The sequence below is a fragment of the Bos taurus genome, chromosome 10 (genome assembly GCF_002263795.3).
Source record: "Bos taurus isolate L1 Dominette 01449 registration number 42190680 breed Hereford chromosome 10, ARS-UCD2.0, whole genome shotgun sequence".
Lineage (NCBI taxonomy): Eukaryota > Metazoa > Chordata > Mammalia > Artiodactyla > Bovidae > Bos > Bos taurus.
Genome location: NC_037337.1, coordinates 14022517 through 14045521, shown reverse-complemented (window position 1 = coordinate 14045521; position 23005 = coordinate 14022517). Strand labels below are relative to the sequence as shown.

The window sequence follows — 23005 nt, the reverse complement described above, 5'->3', positions numbered from 1 at the left end:
TGTCTACATATCCTTGAAGGCACAGTGAAGGGACCCTGGGGCTAACCACCTGTTTGCCACGGGTTTTATGTGACCAGTGTCTCCAGGAGTTACAGGGGCTGGGCTAGGATATGTTAGTGAGAGACACTGAAGCGGTGTATAATTAATTATTCAGTTCTCAGCTGTTCATCTTATTTCAGTTGAAATCAGCCTAAACCAGGGATATAATAAAGGATTACAGACAAAAGAGAACTATATGTGAATAAAAGGATATCTTTTTACACTTGATCCAAGTTTGTGTCATCGTATTCAATGTTTGTATTGTCATATTCAGTATTTGTATGTTAAGCATTTAATGTCTCTTTGCTCTTTATATGATACCTTTGGGCTTAATGGAAATTAATTAGGATGGAGATTTTTAAAAATGTTCTATTAATTTATGTTTGGCTGTGCTGGATCTTCGTTGCTGTGTGGGCTTTCTTTAGTTGCAGCGAGCAGGGGCTACTCTCTAGTTGCAGCGCATGGGCTTCTTATTGCGGTGGCTTCTCTTGTTGTGGAGCAATGGGTGTAGGGCATACAGGCTTTCACTAGTTGGGGTACGTGGGCTCTGTAGTTGCAGCCCCCCGGGCTCCAGAGCACAGGCTCAGTAGTTGTGGTGCAGGGGCTTAGTCTTCCCCTTTATATGGATCTTCATGGATCAAGGATCGAACTGTGCCTTCCACTGAGCCACCAGGGAAGCCCTAGAATTGGGATTAATTAGAATCAAAGAGTTCTGAATTTCACGTTCAGGTTCTAGTTGTGTGACTTTGAAGAAGTTACCTAATCTCTATGAATTATAGTTTACTCTATTTAAAAAAAAAAAAGAGAAAACTTCGATTCATGTTGATATTTGACAGAAACCAACGCAATACTGTAAAGCAGTTATCCTTCAATTAAAGATAAATAAATTTTAAAAAATTTGAAAAAATTTGTAGAAGAAGATAAATAACAGTGTTCCTTTAGCTTTATAAAGAGATATCCAAATAATTTCATATATTTCCACAAGGCTTGAATTTTCCATTTCTCATCTTTATTCTAGATGCTGTGGCTTTGTTTCTCACATTTCCTTGAGGAATTCTATGCAGATGATCAGTACTGAATTCGTGTTTTTAGACCAGAGTTTAGTATACTTACTATTCCTTCTAGAAGAATTTAATTTACATCACTTAACAACTTCCCCTTTCTGTAGCTCTGAAGTTCCAGAAGAATCCATTGAGTAGACAAATTTATTCCTTCTTAGTCTGGTATTTTGTAGTGTCAGTAAAACCAGAGATGCTAAAGTCAGTTTCAACAGCTATCAGCTAAAAGAATAAATTCTTAACAGGGATGACATTTCCATGCCCTGAATCCTGGAGAGAAAAATCTGGCAAACAAGACAAGATTTAGGTGATTCTTACCTGTTAGAACAGTAGTTTTACAGTGGGTGCACATGGGTAGAGTTTTCCTAAACATTGAACTCGGGGAAAATGGAAAGTTTCTTTAAAACCATGGGTGTTTAAAACATCCAGGTTTTTTGAGCAACATTAATGTGCTTTTCTAATTGTGAAAATTTTTGTCTCTAACTTCCTTAAAATATAAGCAGTGGAACATAGTGAACTCATGTTAGTTGGCCAAATTCTCCATTGTTTATAAGAAAATACTGAGCCAAAGTTCTTCCAGCTTTCATTAGCCTGAAACCTGATTATAAATTCATAACCATCTATAGGTCTTGAAAGGATTTTGGAATTTTTTGTTCTTATTTTTCTATGAAGTAACTTAAAATACTTAATTCAGAGTTGACTGTCAAGAGAAGCTGAAGAATGCCACTTTACTTTTTAAAATCACAAACCTCTAGAGCAGAAAGGGCCATAACAACCATTCTAGCAATGCTTTTTAAAAAAAAAAAAAAAAAAACCAGATCAGAAAATTGAGACACAGAATGATTGACTTGTCCAAGGTCACACTGGTAGGTCAGGCCTATTTGACCACTAGTCCTGACTTCTTCCCACCTATTTGGACTCTTCTCATAATTTTATTCATTATTAGAATGAGACAATCAGGGTTTTTTTGTTGTGATGGTGGTTAAACACACATAGCATTTAATCATTAAAAGTTTTATCTTTATGATAAAATTCAACATCCATTTATGATAAAAACTCTCCAGAAAGCAGGAATAGAAGGAACATAGCTCAACATAATAAAAGCTATATATGACAAACCCACAGCAAACATTATCCTCAATGGTGAAAAATTGAAAGCATTTCCTCTAAAGTCAGGAACAACATAAGGGTGCCCACTCTCACCACTACTATTCAACATAGTTGTGGAAGTTTTGGTCACAGCAGTCAGAGGAGAAAAAGAAATAAAAGGAATCCAAATTGGAAAAGAAGAAGTAAAACTCTCACTGTTTGCAGATGACATGATCCTCTACATAGAAAACCCTAAAGACTCCACCAGAAAATTACTAGAGCTAATCAATGAATATAGTAAAGTTGCAGAATATAAAATCAACACACAGAAATCCCTTGCATTCCTATACACTAATAATGAGAAAATAGAGAAATTAAGGAAACAATTCCGTTCACCATTGCAACGAAAAGAATAAAATACTTAGGAATATATCTACCTAAAGAAACTAAAGACCTGTATATAGAAAACTATAAAACACTGATGAAAGAAATCAAAGAGGACACTAATAGTTGGAGAAATATACCATGTTCATGGATCAGAAGAATCAATATAGTGAAAATGAGTATACTACCCAAAGCAATCTATAGATTCAGTGCAATCCCTGTCAAGCTACCAACAGTATTTTTCAGAGCTAGAACAAGTAATTTCACAATTTGTATGGAAATACAAAAAACCTCGAATAGCCAAAACAATCTTGAGAAAGAAGAATGGAACTGGAGGAATCAACCTGCCTGACTTCAGGCTCTACTACAAAGCCACAGTCATCAAGACAGTATGGTACTGGCACAAAGACAGAAATATGGATCAATGGAACAAAATAGAAAGCCCAGAGATAAACCCACGCACCTATGGACACCTTATCTTTGACAAAAGAGGCAAGGATATACAATGGAGAAAAGACAATCTCTTTAACAAGTGGTGCTGGGAAAACTGGTCAACCACTTGTAAAAGAATGAAACTAGAACACTTTCTAACACCATACACAAAAATAAACTCAAAATGGATTAAAGATCTAAACATAAGACCAGAAACTATTAAATTCTTAGAGGAGAACATAGGCAAAACACTCTCCAACATACATTACAGCAGGATCCTCTATGACCCACCTCCCAGAATATTGGAAATAAAAGCAAAAATAAACAAATGGGATCTAATTAAAATTAAAAGCTTCTGCACAACAAAAGAAACTATAAGCAAGGTGAAAAGACAGCCCTCAGAATGGAAGAAAATAATAGCAAATGAAGCAACTGACAAAGAATTAATCTCAAAAATATACAAGCAACTCCTGCAGCTCAATTCCAGAAAAATAAACGACCCAATCAAAAAATGGGCCAAAGAACTAAATAGACATTTCTCCAAAGAAGACGTACAGATGGCTAACAAACACATGAAAAGATGCTCAACATCACTCATTATCAGAGAAATGCAAATCAAAACCACAATGAGGTACCATTTCACACCAGTCAGAATGGCTGCGATCCAAAAGTCTACAAGCAATAAATGCTGGAGAGGGTGTGGAGAAAAGGGAACCCTCTTACACTGTTGGTGGGAATGCAAACTAGTACAGCCACTATGGAGAACAGTATGGAGATTCCTTAAAAAACTGGAAATAGAACTGCCATACAACCCAGCAATCCCACTGCTGGGCATACACACTGAGGAAACCAGAATTGAAAGAGACACGTGTACCCCAGTGTACATCGCAGCACTGTTTATAATAGCCAGGACGTGGAAGCAACCTAGATGTCCATCAGCAGATGAATAGATAAGAAAGCTGTGGTACATATACACAATGGAATATTATTCAACCATTAAAAAGAATATAGTTGAATCAGTTCTAATGAGGTGGATGAAACTGGAGCCTATTATACAGAGAGAAGTAAGCCAGAAAGAAAAACACCAATACAGTATACTAACGCATATATATGGGATTTAGAAAGATGGTAACGACAGCCCTGTATACGAGACAGCAAAAGAGACACAGATGTATAGAACAGTCTTTTGGACTCTGTGGGAGAGAGAACGGGGGGATGATTTGGGAGAATGGCATTAAAACATGTATAATATCATATAAGAAATGAATCGCCAGTCCAGGTTCGATACAGGAAGCTTGGGGCTGGTGCACTGGGATGACCCAGAGGGATGGTATGGGGAGGGAGGTGGGAGGGGGGTTCATGATGGGGAACATGTGTACACCCGTGCCGGATGCATGTTGATGTATGGCAAAACCAATACACTATTGTAAAGTAAAAAATAATAATAATAATTTAAAAAATAGAAAAAAAAAGTTTTATCTTTAAATAGGCAAACACATGAATATGGAACAAACATTAAAAGGTACACAGAGGTTTATAGTATGCAGTGATGAGGCCAACTCCCTTGCTCTCCTGTCCATCCCAGATCCCTTCCTTGGAGGCAGCCACTGTAAAGAATGAGGGATTTTAAATAGACCGTTTGGGTCTAAATAGCATGTCTAAACTGACATTGTATTGCATTATTCTTCATGGGTTGCAGTTTGGCCTGCCAAGTTTAGGTAATGCCCAACAAAGGAAAAACATAAACCGTGGAATTGGAATATGGAGAGAATTGTGTACTGATTTGAAAATTACCCAGAGTCCAAGTGATTTCCGGTAATGGAAGTGACGGCTCCCTTACATCAGTACTCTGTTACTCAGATAATGCCTTTTGTGCAAAGAGCCTGAAGTATTTTTTTAGAACTCTCATGTATCCTCATGACATGTAAAATCCCTGAGTAGTACATAACTACTTTCAACTGCTTTAGAGTCTATAGCACATTGGCCACAAAAAAGAATTATGTTGATGTTTGAACAAACACCTCCAGGCTCTGTGAAACCATCAGTGTGGGACATCACACGGATCTGCTTTTCTCAGCCTCTGAGCCTCCATGGCCTGCCTTGATGAAACCTTAGTGTCTGGTCCTTGGATGGGGCATACCCAAGCATTGGGCCTGGAGAATTCCTCACTGAGTGGGCAGTTTGGCTGAGGGGTGAGGGGGGCTCCAGGAGTACATGTGCACCTTTGGTTGTGGAGCAGGGAAGGCGGCAGGGCAGCAGCAGACACTTGGTACCGCCTAGTGCCTTTGTAGCCTTAAAGCATGGGTGCTGACTCGGGTAGATAACTGCCTGCAGTAAGTAGGTGACTGCCCACGTGGTAAGAGTTCAGCCTGGAAAAAGCTGCAGGTCTAGACTCCATGTGCCCCAGTTGGGCTTCATCCCAGTTTCCAAGGCAGACCTCCCCAAGTGAAAAGGGGGACGAGTAGACTGCAAGTGCTTATCTTTCTGTGGCACTCTGTGTGACTTATGACAGTTTCACCCAGTAGGGAAGAAGACCTTGGAAGTTTGTAGGTTGTTTGAAGAGAGATGAGAATGGAGCCAGGGAAGCCACAGGGAGAGGAAAAGTGAAGTAGGAGGAAATTATCTTTTTGAGAGAGCAGTTCTGTGACTTCTGTGCTGCTAGCCTCTTAAATTATGGGTTTCACATTCTGCTCTCAGGCAGTGGTTTTTTGTTTGGGGGGCTTTTTATTGTTGTTTGGCTTTCCCTCCAGTTTTCCTGATCCTAAGGATATTCCTGGGCTTCCCTGATGGCTCAGTGATAAAGAACATGCCTGCCAATGCAGGAGATGATGCTGGTTTGATCTCTGGGTCGGGAAGATCCTCTGGAGAGGAGAATGGCTATCCTCTCCAGTCTTCTTTCCTGGAGAATTCCGTGGACAGAGGAGCCTAGTGGGCTACAGTCCATGGGGTCGCAAAGAGTCAGACACCACTGAGTGACTAACGCTACTTAATAAATACAAATACTGAAAGTATTGGGAACCTTAACTGAATTAAACAGAGCTTAATTTCAAGAAAGCATGAATGTTCATTTTCGTCTGGTAATGATTCCTTGACATTGATTCTTTTTAATGTTTTTTAATTGTTTAGACACTGAAATATTAGTTCATCAGTTCAGTTCAGTCATTCAGTCGTGTCCGACTCTTTGCGACCCCATGAATTGCAGCACGCCAGGCCTCCCTGTCCATCACCATCTCCCAGAGTTCACTCAAACTCACGTCCATTGAGTCGGTGATGCCATCCAGCCATCTCATCCTCTGTCGTCCCCTTTTCCTCCTGCACCCAATCCCTCCCAGCATCAGAGTCTCTTCCAAGAAGTCAACTCTTCGCATGAGGTGGCCAAAGTACTGAAGTTTCAGCTTTAGCATCATTCCTTCCAAAGAACACCCAGGACTGATTTCTTTTAGAATGGACTGGTTGGATCTCCTTGCAGTCCAAGGGACTCTCAAGAGTCTTCTCCAACACCACAGTTCAAAAGCATCAATTCTTCGGCACTCAGCTTTCTTCACAGTCCAACTCTCACATCCATACATGACCACTGGAAAAACCATAGCCTTGACTAGAAGGACCTTTGTTGGCAAAGTAATGTCTCTGCTTTTGAATATGCTATCTAGGTTGGTCATAACTTTTCTTCCAAGGAGTAAGCATCTTTTAATTTCATGGCTGCAGTCACCATCTGTAGTGATTTTGGAGCCCAAAAAAATAGTCTGACAGTGTTTCCACTGTTTCCCCATCTATTTCCCATGAAGTGATGGGACCAGATGCCATGATCTTCGTTTTCTTAATGTTGAGCTTTAAGCCAACTTTTTCACTCTCCTCTTTCACTTTCATCAAGAGGCTTTTTAGTTCCTCTTCACTTTCTGCCCATAAGGGTGGTGTCATCTGCATATCTGAGGTTATTGATATTTCTCCCAGCAATCTTGATTCCAGCTTGTGCTTCTTCCAGCCCAGCGTTTCTCATGATGTACTCTGCATATAAGTTAAATAAGCAGGGTGACCATATACAGCCTTGATGTACTCCTTTTCCTATTTGGAACAGTAGCTATTAAAACATCAGTGCTGTTAATCTTTGTAAACAGAACTACTGAGCAGCCTTTGTTATAATGGCCCTGCCATATATTTGTCCCAGGGACGGGAAGCCTGGTGGGCTGCCGTCTATGGGGTCGCACAGAGTCAGACACGACTAAAGCAATGCAGCAGCAGCCATATATTTGATCTGGACTAATATACCTTGATTTCAAAGTTATTCAGAATTTAGAGGGTTTTGTAATTAATTTTTTATAGGTAAAACTTTTATAACGAGGAAGTAGCTATTATATCATCATCACAGTCATTTTAACAGCTTTAAATGTAAATAAAACATTTCACTGATTGTACTTTTTCTCTTCAGAGAGGAACCAAGGCCTTAACCTTCTCAGCTCATTGACTGGAGCAAGCCATAGCATTGGATCAGCAGAGAGCTGCCACTCAGAGGTAAAGATTTTTCCTGGATCTTTCTCTCCTTTGGCTTTTCTTTCTACTCTATGAATCTCTACACCATTCATCGTTTTTTCCTTTCCACTTAAGAAGTGGTAGAGAATATCAGGAATAGATACAAGGAGCCTGCTGCCTGTTAAGAGCAGGCTAGATTGGTATTAAAGCAGTAAGCCCTCTCAAAATGTTTACAATTTGGGCTGTTCCGTGTGTTTTTGCTAGAGTGCTTTTAAAAACATGCTAGAATTTCCTTGAGGCTGAAGTTTCCCCCCAGATCTTCAAATATAAAATAAAATTAATGGTTCTTTTCAGTACTTCCTGTGTGCTCTACAGTCTGAGGAAGGTCCTTGTCCTTAATGGGTTTAACAGCTGACTTCAGCCCTCTGTCCTCAAGGACTTTGGTCCGTGTCTGCCTTGGTCGGCATGCTGGAATAGTGAGCACATTATATAGTGCCACGTTGTCTGCCCAGGACCTCCTTCTTCCATCTCTGAGCTGTTTTGTGATAGGATTGTATACATTTTCAGGTTTTGAATAAAACATGATTTGAAACAAAACAAACAATATGTTTTTAATAGTCAAAGGCAAAATCATAACACTTTTCTATCCCTGAGGAAAAACAGCCCCAAGTTAGTAAATCTCTGGCCTTTTTTTAAATAATGTGACCTTGATCCTTCTTCCATCCCTCCTCATGTCTAGCTCCTGTTACTGCTTCTCTAAAGCTGAGCAGTGAGTGGAACTGTGAGCTGTTTTGGAGTTAGTTCGGAAGCAGCCTCCTATTAGGTTGTGACCCGTCTGTGTTTCTCCACAGCAGCCCTGTGTGCCAGCAGCAGAGAGGACCGAATCCCTCTTGGATCATCGAGGGGCTGCTTCTAACACAGCAGACGTGCAGGTCGATAGCATTGTGGGTAAGTGCTGTGTGGCTGCCAAGTGACAGCTCTGTGGAACTTGCCAAAGCCCATGCATTGGGGCATAAATCATCCAAAGGCAAATTGCCTTTAAACGAGAATGAGGGAAGGACATTGATCATGGTTATTGTTTAGTTGCTAAGTCGTGTCCGACTCTTTTGTGACCCAGTGGACTGTAACCCGCCAGGCTCCTTTGCCCATGGGATTTCCCAGGTAAGAGTATTGGAGTGGGTTGCCATTTCCTTCTCCAGGGGATCTTCTGCACCTAGGGATCGAACCTTTGTCCCTGCAGTGGATCCTTTACCACTGAGCCACAGGGAAGTCCAAGGACATCAGTAGTGACCCCCAAATGAATGTGAGCCTTGTGGGCGGCTGCAGAAAAAGCAGGGAGAGCAAATAGATCACAGTACAAATCTGTGGGCACCACTGGTCCTCTCAGCAGGATCTTGATTAAGATTATCTTGGTCAAAGTAGGTAGAACCAGGTGGTGAAACAGCTTTATATCTCCATAATCCACCATTTTTTCATGGTATTTTACAGTAGTCAGAATTGTTAACAAGAAGAATATAGTTTTATAAGCCCTCTCATATCCTTTTAAAGTTCTTTTATGTCCACATTCTCATTTGGTAATGAAGTTTGGCAGAGAAGTTGTTTTACAAAGATGAAGGTGCAGCCCAGAGCAGTTTAATAACTTGTCCAAGGGCATCGAACAAGAAAGTCTTGGAGCTGAAACTGAAATACAGTTTGCTGTCCAAAAAGCTAGAAGGCCAGGGCGCTTAGTTGACAATAACTATAAATGTTCTTTTGTTGGGAAACTACTCACATCACTACTACTTTTAATGCCACGGAGGGCCCATGTGCAATAATAAGTCTTAAAAATTTTTTTTTTTTGTTTGTAAAATAATCCATAAAGAAAACTCAACTAATTGGTTATAGAAACATATTAAGAAGAAAAAATTGTGTATAACTTCATTTCTCTCCAGTTTATTCAATCTTGTCCTCTCAGTTGAACCCTTCACATTGGCTTTGAAACCTACTGAAGTCTCTGCCATGAGAGCAAACCAGTGACCACACTGAAGAAGATGGGAGGATAAGAACGAACCTACAGAACTTGGGGAAATGGTGTCCTGACTGGATGCCGTGAGCCAGAAACAAAAAGAACTGAACAGAAATCCTACACTCTGCTTAATAAATGTGATTCTTACAGGGATCTGGGTTTTGAAATTCTGAAAGTAAATATATTTTACATATATTATGGTTGAAAGAATAAGAAAATATAGCCTAGAGAAAGAGAGCTAGGTTTCTCACTGTCAGAGAAGTTAAGGAAAGGTGAAGGCTGGGTTGAATCCTTTGGTACTGAACTAGAATTGAAGGTATCAGTATGAACTCTTAGTTTGTTAAAATATAGTTTGAGCAGTGGAGAGATAAGTATAGATGTGTGTGCCTGTGTGGGCTTCCCAGCTGGCAGTAGTGGGGAAGAACTTTCTTGCCAATGCAGGAGACATACGACATCTGAGTTCTGTCCCTGGGTCAGGAAGATCCCCTGGAGAAGGGAACGGCAGCCCACTCCAGTATTCTTGCCTGGGAAATCCCAAGGACAGAGGAGCCCGGCTGACTGCAGTCCATAGCGTCACAAAGTGTCGGACACAACTGAAGTGACAGCACACACTCAGGTATGCATGTGTAAGTACACACACACACACACACACACACACACATTTCCTAGCTCAGTCCACTAGGAGGGTCTAGAAGCAATAATACTCTAATAGTGGTGGAGACACTTAACACTTAGATCTTGGTTTCTAAATACCATTCTCCAAGAAAAGATACCAGGGCTACTTGGAGAAGTGTGTGATTCAGGGCTGGGGCAGGAAAACTGAAGGATGAACCTGAAGCATCTCGTGGGGCCAGATAGTAAAGTGAAAGTGAAAGTCGCTCAGTCGTGTCCCACTCTTCACATCCCCATGGACTATACAGTCCATGGAATTCTCCAGGCCAGAATACTGGAGTAGGTAGCCTTTCTTTTCTCCAGGGGATCTTCCCAACCCAAGGATCGAACCCAGGTTTCCCCCATTTCAGGCAGATTCTTTACCAGCTGAGCCACAAGGGAAGCCCTAGAATTCTGGAGTGGTTAGCCTATCCCTTCTCTAGCAGATCTTCCCAACCCAGGAATCAAACCAGGATCTCCTGCATTGCAGGTGGATTCTTTACCAACTGAGCTATGTGGGAAGCCAGAAAGTAAGGAAGTGCTCAAAAAAGTATGAGGGCATGTTGAAAGGTCACAGGAACCAACTTGAAAGCATTTCCAATGGCTAACGCTGGAAGATTTTGACAAGTAACATAAATTAACATTAGTATTAGGTTGTAATCTATAAAATAAAATGTATATCCATGAATCCATACTAATTTAAATAAATAATTGAATAAATACATACCTGGAAAAGAAAGGGCTGCTCCTCCTCCTAGAGGAATTCCAGTCGATAAATGTAGACATTATGAGGGAAATAGAAAACCATCCTTAGCCACACTCTGCAGTAATAGCCGTTGCAGGCAAGATCCACTGATGGTGAAATTAGTAGATGAACATTTGAGAAGAAACACATTTCCATAGTCAAAAAATATCTTTTCCAAATTACTTATTACAAAGGGAGAATAGTAATTTTATCCTAGAAAAACCTGGTCAGTACCCCTTTAAGGGATGAAGGTTACGTCACCAGTAATGGCATGTTGATATCTCCTCTCAATATGATGCACTGAAAGGGTACTCACGCCTGTGGTATGTATTCCTGCCAAAGGTCCATAACCTCAGTTGTGGGAAAACATCAGACAAACCCAGATTAAGGGGCATTACACAAAATAACTGGCCAGTACTCTTCAGAAGTGTCAAAATCATGAAAGACAAAGACTTAGGAACTGTCACAAATGGGAGAAGACTAAGCAGATTTGACAGCTTAGTTCTGTGTAGAATCCTGAATTGAATCCTGAAACAGAAAAAAGATATTAGTGGAAAAACTGATAAAGGGTGAATGAAGAATGTAGTTAATAATAGCACGGTTCCATTATTAACTTCTTGATGTTTATACTTGTACCTTAGTTACGTAAGATGTTACCACTAAGGGAAGGTGGGAAAACGGCATATTGGAATGCTCTATACTATTTTTGCAACTCTTTTTGTAAGAGTAAAACTATTTCAGATTTCGTTAAAAAAGGAAAAACCAAACTGGCGAAAGTAAAACACTTTCCCTACCCCACATCTTCCTCCTCTCTTTACTTATTTCCATTCCTCAACTCATTCTCATCTAGCTCTTGTTCCCATTTTCCGCTAAAATAGCTCACCAACAACTTCTGTGCCACTCAATCTAATTGATGTCCTCCTGTCCCCATCTTGACCTCTTGGCAGCATTTGGTGTTATGAATCAATCCCTTTCTGAAGCATTAGCTTCTCTTCACTCAACCAACACATCTCCTGGTCTTTTTCCTACCTCTCTGATGATTCCTTCTCTTCCTTTGGAAGAGTACTCTCCTTTACCCAGCCTTTAAATATCTCCATTCCTCAATGTTCCATCTAAGCTCCTCTTCCAAACCTATATTTGAGCATGAAGTGATTTTACCATATCCATAGTTCAATTAACATGTATACAGATAAATCACAAATTTTTTGTCCCTAGCCCTGTATAGCAACTGCCACCATGACATACCCATTGAACGAAAACAAATTTATTAACCAAAATATCTTTAACATCAAATAATCTGTTATAGCATTGTAGTAGATGCAAAGAATTATGTTATCATCCTTGTCTTCAAGGAGGTTATAGTCTAAAAAATGCAGAGACAGGCCTTGTAATGTAATGGGTAAAGTCATGGACTTGGAGTCCTGGACAACTAGGTTTGAATCATGACTCTGCCACTAGTAGTGAAATGACCTTGAGTAAGTTATTTAGCTTTCCTTAGTTTCCATAGGGCCTTAGTTTCCCCTTCTATAAGGTAAGGGTAAGAAATCTTTCTCACAATGCTGTTGGAAAAATGAAATGGAATTGTGTCAGTTAAAGCACTCAGCAGTGGAGACAAAGCTGTCTTTCTCTCTTACCTTGGTATATATTACAGAAGTGGTGGACAGATGTGAGAATACAGAGTAGTGTGTGTCAGTGCCAAGACAGCTCTGTGAACACCAATTGTGGAATGAATCTTAAGGAAGGAGACGTGTGAGTTGGGATGGTCAGGGAAGACATCCTACAAGTGGCCAGCCTGGAGTGGAGGCTGAGTGAAAATTCTGACTAAAAACAAAGTTTGATAAAGAAACCACATGCTGAAGCAGAAATAGTAAAGGATTTGTGGTAAGAAAATAGGAATTTAGATTGGCTCTGCCTTTGAATAGCTCTAATTGTAGAAGAGTTCATTTTTAAACCCAGGTTGATTCATGTGTAAATTGTGGACAGTGGTATCTGTCCTAACCACCTTATATGGTTGTCAGTAACAGATGTGAAAATAGTTGTTGTCCAGTAAAGTATGGTATAAATTTCAAGCATTTATTGAATCTGCATATCTTAGTACAGGGTGTGGGCTTTAGAAATTGGAAACACGTAAGTGAGTCCTGGCTTCCCAGGTGGCTCACTGGTAAAGAATCTGCCTGCCAGTGCAGGAGCTGCAGGAGATGCGGGTTTGATCCTTAGGTTGGGAAGATCCCCTGGAAGAGAAAATGGCAACCCACTCCAGTACTCTTGCCTGGAAAATCCCATGGACAGAGGAGCCTGGCAGGCTGCAGTCCATAGGGTCGCTAAGAGTCAGGACTGAGCATACGTACATGCATAAATCTGACGCGAAGGTCACACTTACTAGCAGTGACCCAGAGTAAGATCACTTCTCCTTGTGCTCTAGTTTTCTTAAGAAAGGTAGAAACAGAATTCTTTGCCTCATTGCAGTTATTTCAAGGATAAAATGAGTCCCTGTTCACTTGTGAGGGCCCCCTAGCAGCCAAGCAGGATACAGCACCAGGAGCTGTACAGCTGGCCCATGCTGGGCCCTCGTTCAGTGGTAACTTGCATCCAAGCCAGATTGATTGCTTTAGGATTCTGTGTATTTAGCACATACTTAAATACTGTGTGCAAATCCTCATTGCAGATCCCATGTTAGACCTGGACATTCAAGAACTTGCCAGTCTCACTACAGGCGGAGGAGATTTGGAGAATTTTGAAAGACTGTTTTCAAAGTTAAAAGAAATGAAAGGTAATTGGATCCATTGGGTCTTACAGGTTTCCATAGTGATGCCCCTCTGTTTTATCTAGTAGGATTTTACTTTGTAACTGCTAATAGCATTCCATGCTTTGGGCTCATCTGAGAAATGTAGATACTGTGGGATTGTGCCATCCTCTGTTGGTAAAAATTTCTTTAGGAAAATTCTCCCCTTTTTTCATTCTTTTTCTTTTTCCTTTCCCTTCTTCTCTTGCCTGTCTGTTTCTTTCAGTCTGTCTCATTAACATGGAATCAGTAAGATCCCTAGCAATTTACTCACATCATTCCCATCTGGAAGATTTGGAAGACTTAAACTATCTAACAGCTGTAATGACTCCACCATAAACATGTGTTTTTGCAACCCATCTCCCATCTTCTAGTGTTAGAACATCTATGCGCTCCAGATTCTCCTGTGCGATTAGATGAATTTCTTAAGATATATTTTCCCCCTAGACAAGGCTGCGACGCTTCCTCACGAGCAAAGAAAGATGCATGCAGAAAAGGTGAGAAAATCAGTCAGGTATTTGCTTACCTACTGCAGGTCCAGTGCTGTAAGAATTACATGTCACACTTGTTTACTTCTAAAGTGTCTTACTGTGAACTTTCTGTTGGATATTCACTTACAGTTATTTGAATATGTAGTTGCTGCCATCAAGCCAGGGTTTTCCAATGTGTGTTGAGTGATGTGGAACATTGAGGCTCAGAATGTTTGCCTTCCTAGCTGTTAGGCTGGAAAACTTAGTTATTTTGTTTGGGTTGGCAAGAAATGTATATGGTTTATGTATTCCATTGTATGACTGTGTCATAACTTACTTATCCACTTCCCCATTGGACATTTCAGTCATGCGCCCTATTTTTTCTGTAGTGAAGTTGTTCATATCCTTATACGTCACCTATGTATACAGTTCTGATAATATCCTCAGTATAAAGTCTAGGAGTAGAAGTCCTGGATCAGGGTGTTCAGGGGTTTTGATAGATGTGTCAGAGCACTGAAGGGCAAGGTATAGAATTTTAAGTCTTAATCAGTTCTGTGTGTGACCTGAAACGAGCTGAAGATTAGGTGTTGCCTAAACTCTGTTGCTTGCTTCTCTCCACAGGTGGCCAAAGCCTTCTGGATGGCAATTGGGGGAGACAGAGATGAGATTGAAGGCCTTTCATCTGATGAAGAGCACTAAACTATTCATGCTAGGACTTGCCTAACTAGGACCCTAGCGCTCTCTCACTGAGATTCTTCTCTCCTCAACCCCATCATCTTTTGCTGAGCTTACCAGCATCATGTTGGCTGCCTGACTTATTTATAGGGTCCCGTTAATTTTAGTTTTTAGTAGAGGGTAAAGCAGAAATCTCTTCTCCCTCAGTATATTGTAAGGGAGTGAGAAGTTTTCAAATAACATTTTTTGTTGTAGGAACGGGAGTGGGGTGAGCCTCAAAGGCCTGTGTGACTTGCCCAAGTTAAAGAAGAAAAACCACCACCAAGCTTTCCTGGTCAGTCTTTTGAGGAGCATTCCCTGTGTTCATGTTGATCACTGAAGATCAAGAGTTTTCTGGTTTTCTCTTTCAAGGAGCTTGCTGCTCAAGGTTTGATGCTTTTGGTGGGAGGAAAGGAAGAAACTGCAGATTTAATCTGTGCTGCAGCACAGATTATAGGTCAGCCACTGGCCTTCGGTTTAGTCTCTAGCTAAAAAAAAGCATCTGAGTATTTCATTTGAAATACAGTATCTGACCTCCTGGTAGAAAGTATTGAGAAACCAGTGTGAATTTTTAGACTATAATAAATGATGCAAAGGTTTTCTACTCTGGTGGGGATAAAAATAAACCCTTCTCTACCAAGTTGTGGGCGGGCATGGGGGTGGGGGTGGGGCATGGGTAAGAGAAGGAATTCCCTGTATAAGCCATTGAATCAGTATGGTCCTAGCCTGAGATTTTTGCATTAGTATTACCACGTAGAAACTGTTCTTTCTTAGAGTTTGCCACTTGAGATGGCAGAGATGTGTTGTCACAGTTGATACCCTCAGAACAAGGGGAGCTTCCTCTTCTCTCTCTGAACTCAGAGATCACTGCCAAACTAGTGACACTTAAGTGGGACTTGGTGAGAAAGCACGCGAAATGTTAAGCAATGAATCCCTCAGTACCTGTGTTACTTCCAGAGCTGAGGAGTTAGGCTCCAGGGAAACTGACCTCTAAGGGGGAAAGTTCCCAGAAGAGTGGGAAATATAGCAAATGAAATCCTTATTTCTGTTCGTTTAGGGACTGCGTAATGCATGTCATGAGCCTTCAGTCTGCCATGGCTCTCAGCTGGCTCAGGGCACATGGGCTAAGAACTGCTGCTGGCCTGGTGTGAGTGTGAACCCCATAGGTCACCAGTAGAAACGAATTTCAGACCTGCCTGTGCAACACCTTTTCAGCCCTGCAGAACCTGCTACAGATGGCAGAAGGAACGGAGTGCTCCAGGGTCCTGGCCAGAGCGGCCACAGGATGGAAGGTTTCAGTGAGTGGATGTTCAGGGAGAGCCATTCCAGGGAACACTGGAAGCTGTCTTCCTTGATAACTTTTTTCTTTTTCTTTAACTATTCTGAGGGTCTTTGAGACTGTAGTTTACCACCATTCCACCACTGTTTCTTTGAGGTGACTGCATTGGCCATTGATGGGGAACGTAAGGAAAGTCAGTTCTGGGATTGCAAAATGAAAGGCGAAACAAGTTTTTCTTAAAATATGAAAGGTTTCAGAGAACACATTAGGTCACGTGGTTTGGAAAAACAGACTATAAAAAGCTGTGAACTTGATCTTGTGGATTAAACAAAGCCAGGTATTAAAATGTGGTTTATTTATAAAGCCTGCTTATGTATATTTTTATGATTTTGTTGTTTTTTAGTAGAGGATGTGGGCAGGGTAGGGGGGAGCCTTCCTTCATTGGATTAGGCATAAACAGCAATAATCTGTTGGTCGAACTCACTGTTTTAAATCTACCCTTCATGTGTATAATACCATGCTTTCAGGGTCTCAGCTATCTAGGTATTGGCCCCTCCTGGGTGACATGTGAGATTAAAGTATACAGTAGTAACTACTAAAGGCCCTTTTAAGAAGTGTGATCATGAGCCAATAGTGCAATAGAAATTTCAGACTATCCGAAGTGACCTATGTACATGCCACTGCAAGTTATTATGGACTGTCCATCTGGGATTTAAAACAAGAGCCTTGACTTTTTTCCCCCTTAAACATTTTTCTATTTGTGTAACCCAGCGTCTGGCACAAACTGGGCCCTTAAGTTTGGTTTGGATTTTCATTTGATATTTTGATGGCTATGATTGCAAAGTTTTAAGGTCCATGAGTGTTGGGAGAGACAAAAATAAACTTTTTTTTTCCTGAGAAAATCGTATATTATGTAATAATTTTAGAGTGATGAAGACATAGATATTTTTATAATTTTAAAATATGTTATCCTGCCAGAATATGAGAAGATTGACAGAACCACGTCTGCTTGCTGTCTTTTTATAGAACTTGGCCACATCTAGTTCAGAGAAGCAAGAGATTCAGGGAAGCTAGACTTAGATGGCTGAGTAATACGGGATGTGGTTCAAGGACCATAGAGCATGTCAGGCCATTGCTGCAAACTGCTTGTGACACAGGAAATGTGATCTACAACTAACTTCGTGTTCCCGCCATGGAGAGCTGGGGATAAATGGTTTTGCTGTGGCCCATCAGATTCTCTCAACCTTGGGCCAGTCTCTTAACAATGGACATTAAGAGAGCACGTGGAGTGCCCCTTGCCCTGCCTTGGCCTGCCATGGAAAAACAGTCTTAGAAGAATCACTGTCTAAGGGTAAGATGAGAGCTCCCTGAGCTATTCTGAGCTGGAGTGTTTGCTGATGCAAAGCTAAATTTAGCCAACATCTGTCCAGTGTGGTCAGAAGTTTGATTCATTGAACGTTCTGATTGATGGAGACAGTGCCAGGGAATGCTGGATGAGTTAAGAGTCGCCCTTCACCACCCTCCCCGCCTCGCCACCAAAAAAAAAAAAAACCTTTTAAAACAGACGAGACAATTTAGCTACAGCCTTCTATCATCAAATACCCATCTTATAGAGGACTGTAGGCAGAGAAAGTGTGAAAAATCAGGTCAGGTGTAATCCTGCATCCCTTAGTGCAGGATTGGTTTAAAAACAACACCCTAACAATTAACTTGCCCATAATTTGTGTTCCTGAAAGCATCATGCTGACCGTGCAGGACAAAGTTCTAGTTTTGATTTAGATTCCACTTGGGGTTTAGATTAGTGATTTATCCTTGCACCTTTAGAATGTGAGCTCTTGCAGAAGGGGTCTTAGAAATATTCTACGTTATATTTTATGCCTGTGATTAACATCACCAGTCTTGCTCTTAATCTGGGTGTCTTTGTTCAGGGTTAAGTGTGTGTTACAGTTCTTCTAGTGTAGGAAGTGTCTTTCTTGATTCTGAGGTGTCTCTGATTTGCAGAATGAAGAATTGAAGAGGTAACAGCAACAGTGTGATCTTTTTGTTGGAACACTGATGAGCCCTGGTCCGGTTCTTAAATACGTGCTCTTCTACTGTGTTTCCTGTTGGAAAAGTATTGATTCAAAAACAGGACTTAATGGTTATAACTAACTGCATCTTTGGAAAACAGGTTTGGGAAGAAAAAAATTTCTTTTTCCTCTAAGCTCCTTTTTCATATGTGTGTGTGTTCATAGGCTTAAATAGTTGAGCCTCACAGCTGCAAATCTGGGAAGAATACCTGGGCCACAGAAAGCCTCCCGGGTTCTCTCCTGTGAAGCATGTGGCCTCCCCTTGCCTCTCCCTTTTCTGTCATTGACCAGGTGGCTTTGATGGTACAAAGTATGGGCTGAATGAGGCCTGAGGTAGGAGCTTTGTGGAAAGAGCAGCATAATTTAGGAGAGATGAGTCTCTTCTTCTAAAGCCCAAAGATATGGTCTGCATCAATCCTCTTGCTCCAGGAAAGTCTCAAGAAGTCATTAATGGCTTTAGAAGGCCTCAGACCTGATGTTAAGGACGAGCAACTGCAACCTGTTCCTTTATCCTGGTGAGAGCTGAAAGGAGGCCTCAGTGCAGCCAGCCCTGCCTGGGACCCTTCTCGGTGCCAAGACTGCTCTGGCCGGGCTGTCCTCTCTAACAGCTCATCGTCTGACTCAGGAGAGAGACAGGGGCGAGCAAATTGAGGCTACAGAAGGCCGAACGCTGGGCAGGACGTGAAGTGCGCTGTACCCAGCCTTGACTGCTGTGGGAAGGAGTGCACCCAGTTGGAGTAGGAAGGGCATAATGTACACCTTGGAGCAGCGGGTCTATCTTGAGCCCACGTCAGAATCACCTAGAGGGCCCCACTCCAGGATTTCTGATTCAGTAGGTCTGGGGTGGGACCTGGGAATGGGGATTTCTAACATCCCAGATGATACTGATGCTGCTGGCCAGGGGCTGCACTTTGAGACCCGTTGACTCTGAGGAAGCTTGAATTGAGCTATTGGGCTAAGAATCGGGGTAGATATATGGGTGAGGTTGCAGAATTCTCAGTGGAGCTACAGCATGAATAAAGGTATAGAGATGAGCAAGGGGTGATGTTGGGGAAACCCCTGTCGTACAGCTAGAGAAGTCATGGTAGATGAGGATGAAGTGATGTTGAGAACCTCGGAGTACCACTCTGTGCCTGCTTGGGAGATCATCAGGGAGCCGACGGGCTTAGGGCAGAAAAGACAGGTAACTGTAATTCCAGGAACATCTGGCAGCAGTACTAGCCAACACCAGTTGCTTACCAGTCTTCCTAGAGAGCTGTGTTGAAGATTCTGAAACTGAGAATGGACTCCACACTGTGATGAGTGCTCTGCATGGATGGAAAAATAGCAAGTGGTGGTGATTTTGCCCTGTATTTGCCATCCCTGGACTAAAGGGTGGCAGATTAGAGTACTGGAATAACTGATGAAAGGTAATCAGAACTTTGGGTGGCCTTCCTTCAGCCATATATAAGGACTTGTATGGGACAGTAGGACTTCCCAGCTGGGGCTAGTGGTAAAGAACCCACCTGCCAGTTTAGGAGATACGAGAGTCAAGGCTTTGATCCCTGGGTCAGGAGGATGCCCTGCAGAAGAGAATGGCAACTCACTCCAGTATTCTTGCCTGGAGACCCATGGACAGAGGAGCCCGGCTGGTTACAGTCTGCATGGGGTACAGCTGAAACGACTTAGCACACACGCACATATGGGATAATGTGAAAATGGATGGAAAAGGTACTGCTAAGGTAGAGTCTACTATAATATGGGCACCAGTTCATAGTTCAGCAAAAATATGTGATTGCCAAAAGAACCTGAGGATACGAGAATAAGATGTAGACCCTACTTTGAAGGAACTCGGCTTAGATGGGTAGACAGTTAATGCAAGTTGACTCCACGGTGATAGGCAGATTCACAAAAGGCTTCCTTTCTGAAGTGAGTCTCGGAGCATTAGGGGAGGTTAGCCAGGTGAACTGCTGCTGTGTCAGGTGGGGTGGGGAGCAGGGTGTAGACTGGGGAGGAGGTGTTGCCATTGCGAGTGGTCACGGATCCTGGTGTGATAAGTGAAGAACGGTGTCACCAGGGTGCTGGGTTGCAGGGGCGAGGTGGCAAGCTGGATGGGGCCCAGCTGCCAAGGGTCATGAGGTTCATGTCGAAGGCCTTAGAATTTTGTGCTGTGGACTGTGGGGCCGTCTGAGGTCAGGGAGGTGCCTGGGTCACTGTGGATGATGCAGTTACAGGAACGCAGGCTGGAGGCTGGGGGAGTGGTTAGGAAGCCAGGCAATTGTCCAGGTGCTGGAGAGCCTGGGGCTAGGACTGTGAGTGGAGGGCCAGGACTGGTCAGACATGGGGCACAAGGGAGTGGTGGGCGACTGTGACTTCATGGCCGTGGGCTGGGTAGAGGGCTGTGACGAAAGAGGGTTGAAGGCAGGAGAGGGTGATGGTTCAGTGAGGGCAAGGATAAATTCTGTTCTTTTAAACTGAGTTCGGAGGTATTGAATTTTAGGAAAAGGAGTCCGTCAAGGCTGTATATTGTCACCCTGTTTATTTAACTTATATGCAGAGTACATCATGAGAAACGCTGGACTGGAAGAAACACAAACTGGAATCAAGATTGCTGGGAGAAATATCAATAACCTCAGATATGCAGATGACACCACCCTTATGGCAGAAAGTGAAGAGGAACTCAAAAGCCTCTTGATGAAAGTGAAAGAGGAGAGTGAAAAAGTTGGCTTAAAGCTCAACATTCAGAAAACGAAGTTCATGGCATCCGGTCCCACCACTTCATGGGAAATAGATGGGGAAACAGTGGAAACAGTGTCAGACTTTATTTTTCTGGGCTCCAAAATCACTAAAGATGGTGACTGCAGCCATGAAATTAAAAGACGCTTACTCCTTGGAAGAAAAGTTATGACCAACCTAGATAGCATATTCAAAAGCAGAGACATTACTTTGCCAACAAAGATTCATCTAGTCAAGGCTATGGTTTTTCCTGTGGTCATGTATGGATGTGAGAGTTGGACTGTGAAGAAGGCTGAGTGCTGAAGAATTGATGCTTTTGAACTGTGGTGTTGGAGAAGACTCTTGAGAGTCCCTCGGACTGCAAGGAGATCCAACCAGTCCATTCTGAAGGAGATCAGCCCTGGGATTTCTTTGGAAGGAATGATGCTAAAGCTGAAACTCCAGTACTTTGGCCACCTCATGCGAAGAGTTGACTCATTGGAAAAGACTCTGATGCTGGGAGGGATTGGGGGCAGGAGGAGAAGGGGACAACAGAGGATGAGATGGCTGGATGGCATCACTGATTCGATGGATGTGAGTGTGAGTGAACTCCGGGAGTTGGTGATAGACAGGGAGGCCTGGCGTGCTGGGATTCATGGGGTCGCAAAGAGTCGGACACGACTGAGCGACTGATCTGATCTGATCTGGTGGCTCAGACAGTAAAGAATCTGCCTGCAATGCACAAGTCATGAGTTCAATCCCTGGGTCAGAAAGATCCCATGGAGAAGAGAATGGCAACTCACTGCAGTAGTCTTGCCTTGAGAATTCCATGGACAGAGGAGCCTGGCAGGCTACAGTCCATGGGGCCTCAAAGAGTCGGATATGACTGAGCAACTAAGACCCTGAGGTACCAGTGGCACCTCCGTGTACCAGGCTGTTGGATGTGTCTGAAGCTCGGGTTTGATGTCTGGGCTAGAAGTACTGATCTGGGAGTCTTGAATGTATATGTGGCTTGCAATCACATGGGTAGGCAGGCTCTGTGAGGGAGTATCCAGGGTACCTACCGTGGTCTGGGTGCACCGCCATGGAGCGGGGAGGTGCAGGCCTGAGAAGAGCTTGTGCAAGAGGGTTCAGGGGAACCCGAACACTCAGGGCCTTTCCAAAAGGGAGGTTTGGTCCCCAGGGGCGGCTGCAGAGGTACGTGGGTCTGGGGAGGAGGCCTGGAGGTGAGGCTCCAATAAACACTGGGAGTCAGGAAAGGGAGTTTGCTTGGGCAAGGTGGAAGATGATTCAGTTGGGGTGTTGTCTGGCTCATGTTTAACAGATGGCTGGAGTTAAAGTTGTGGAGCTCAGGGACAGGCTGGTTAGAGGAATGGATCCAAGAGTCATTTGCTGAGAAATCGACTAGATAAAACCTTGAGGAAAGTTGTTTACGGGCAGGAGGCTGGAACTGGCCAGATAACGATGAAGGTAGGAATGTGATGTCATTCATGGAGGGCAAACCTACAGGCTCACAGGTGCGGTTCCTGTGAAGCCCGAGCCCGCCTCCCTCCTGGGAGTCCCTACTTGGACTCTGGTGATGTCCTTAGAAGGAAGTGACCCAGCTGGAGATGATTCCAGCTCCCTTCTGCCTTCCCCAAATGGTTTACTCATTCTAATCATCCTTTTTCTTAATCCACATCATCTCAGGTCAATGTACGACTCAGCCAGAGGAGAGATTTTGACGTCTCTTTCTCCTTGGGGGTTTGAAATTTAAAATGAATTTCCACAGGAGCTAAGTCCATCAGAGCTGGAAAGATGCAGAAACCAACTTCTTTAGGAGTCTGAAACTTACCTCTACGCCTGTGGGGAGACTAATCCGGTGACCTGCAGCCACTGGCCGGAGGCTTTCTGATACAGTGGACATGAGCACAGACTGACAGCCTGGAGGCAGCACCGCTGGGAGGTGTGCCGGAGCTGGAAGCCCCCGCTCTCCCTGCACGTTGTGCTCAGTGAGTGAATGCGGGCAGCGGCAGAATGGGACCTGGCACACCTGGGCTCAGCGACTCTCTTCTCTGAAGGCCCCAGGCCCTTTAAACTCTGCAGCCAGACATGGCAGCAAGAATGAATGTGCACTTCCAGCCCAGC

The 23005-nt window shown here is 42.9% G+C and overlaps 1 protein-coding gene across 7 annotated transcripts in view; it reads left to right on the top strand.

Annotated features, from left to right (window-relative positions):
* AAGAB (alpha and gamma adaptin binding protein) overlaps positions 1 to 16478 on the top strand; it is a 74103-nt gene extending 57625 nt beyond the window's left edge. For 2 of the 7 annotated variants that reach the window (XM_005211278.5, XM_015473011.3), the window contains 5 exons: positions 7429 to 7511; positions 8324 to 8417; positions 13536 to 13640; positions 14027 to 14149; positions 14744 to 16478. In XM_005211278.5, coding sequence (XP_005211335.1) covers positions 7429 to 7511; positions 8324 to 8417; positions 13536 to 13640; positions 14027 to 14149; positions 14744 to 14787 — 449 coding nt within the window. In that variant the 3' untranslated portion in view covers positions 14788 to 16478. Of the gene's footprint in view, positions 1 to 7428; positions 7512 to 8320; positions 8418 to 13535; positions 13641 to 14026; positions 14150 to 14743 lie in introns of all 7 variants that reach the window. The other 5 variants (XM_005211277.5, XM_015473010.3, XM_015473013.3 and 2 more) reach the window with 4 other exon arrangements.
* Positions 16479 to 23005: the final 6527 nt, after the last annotated feature.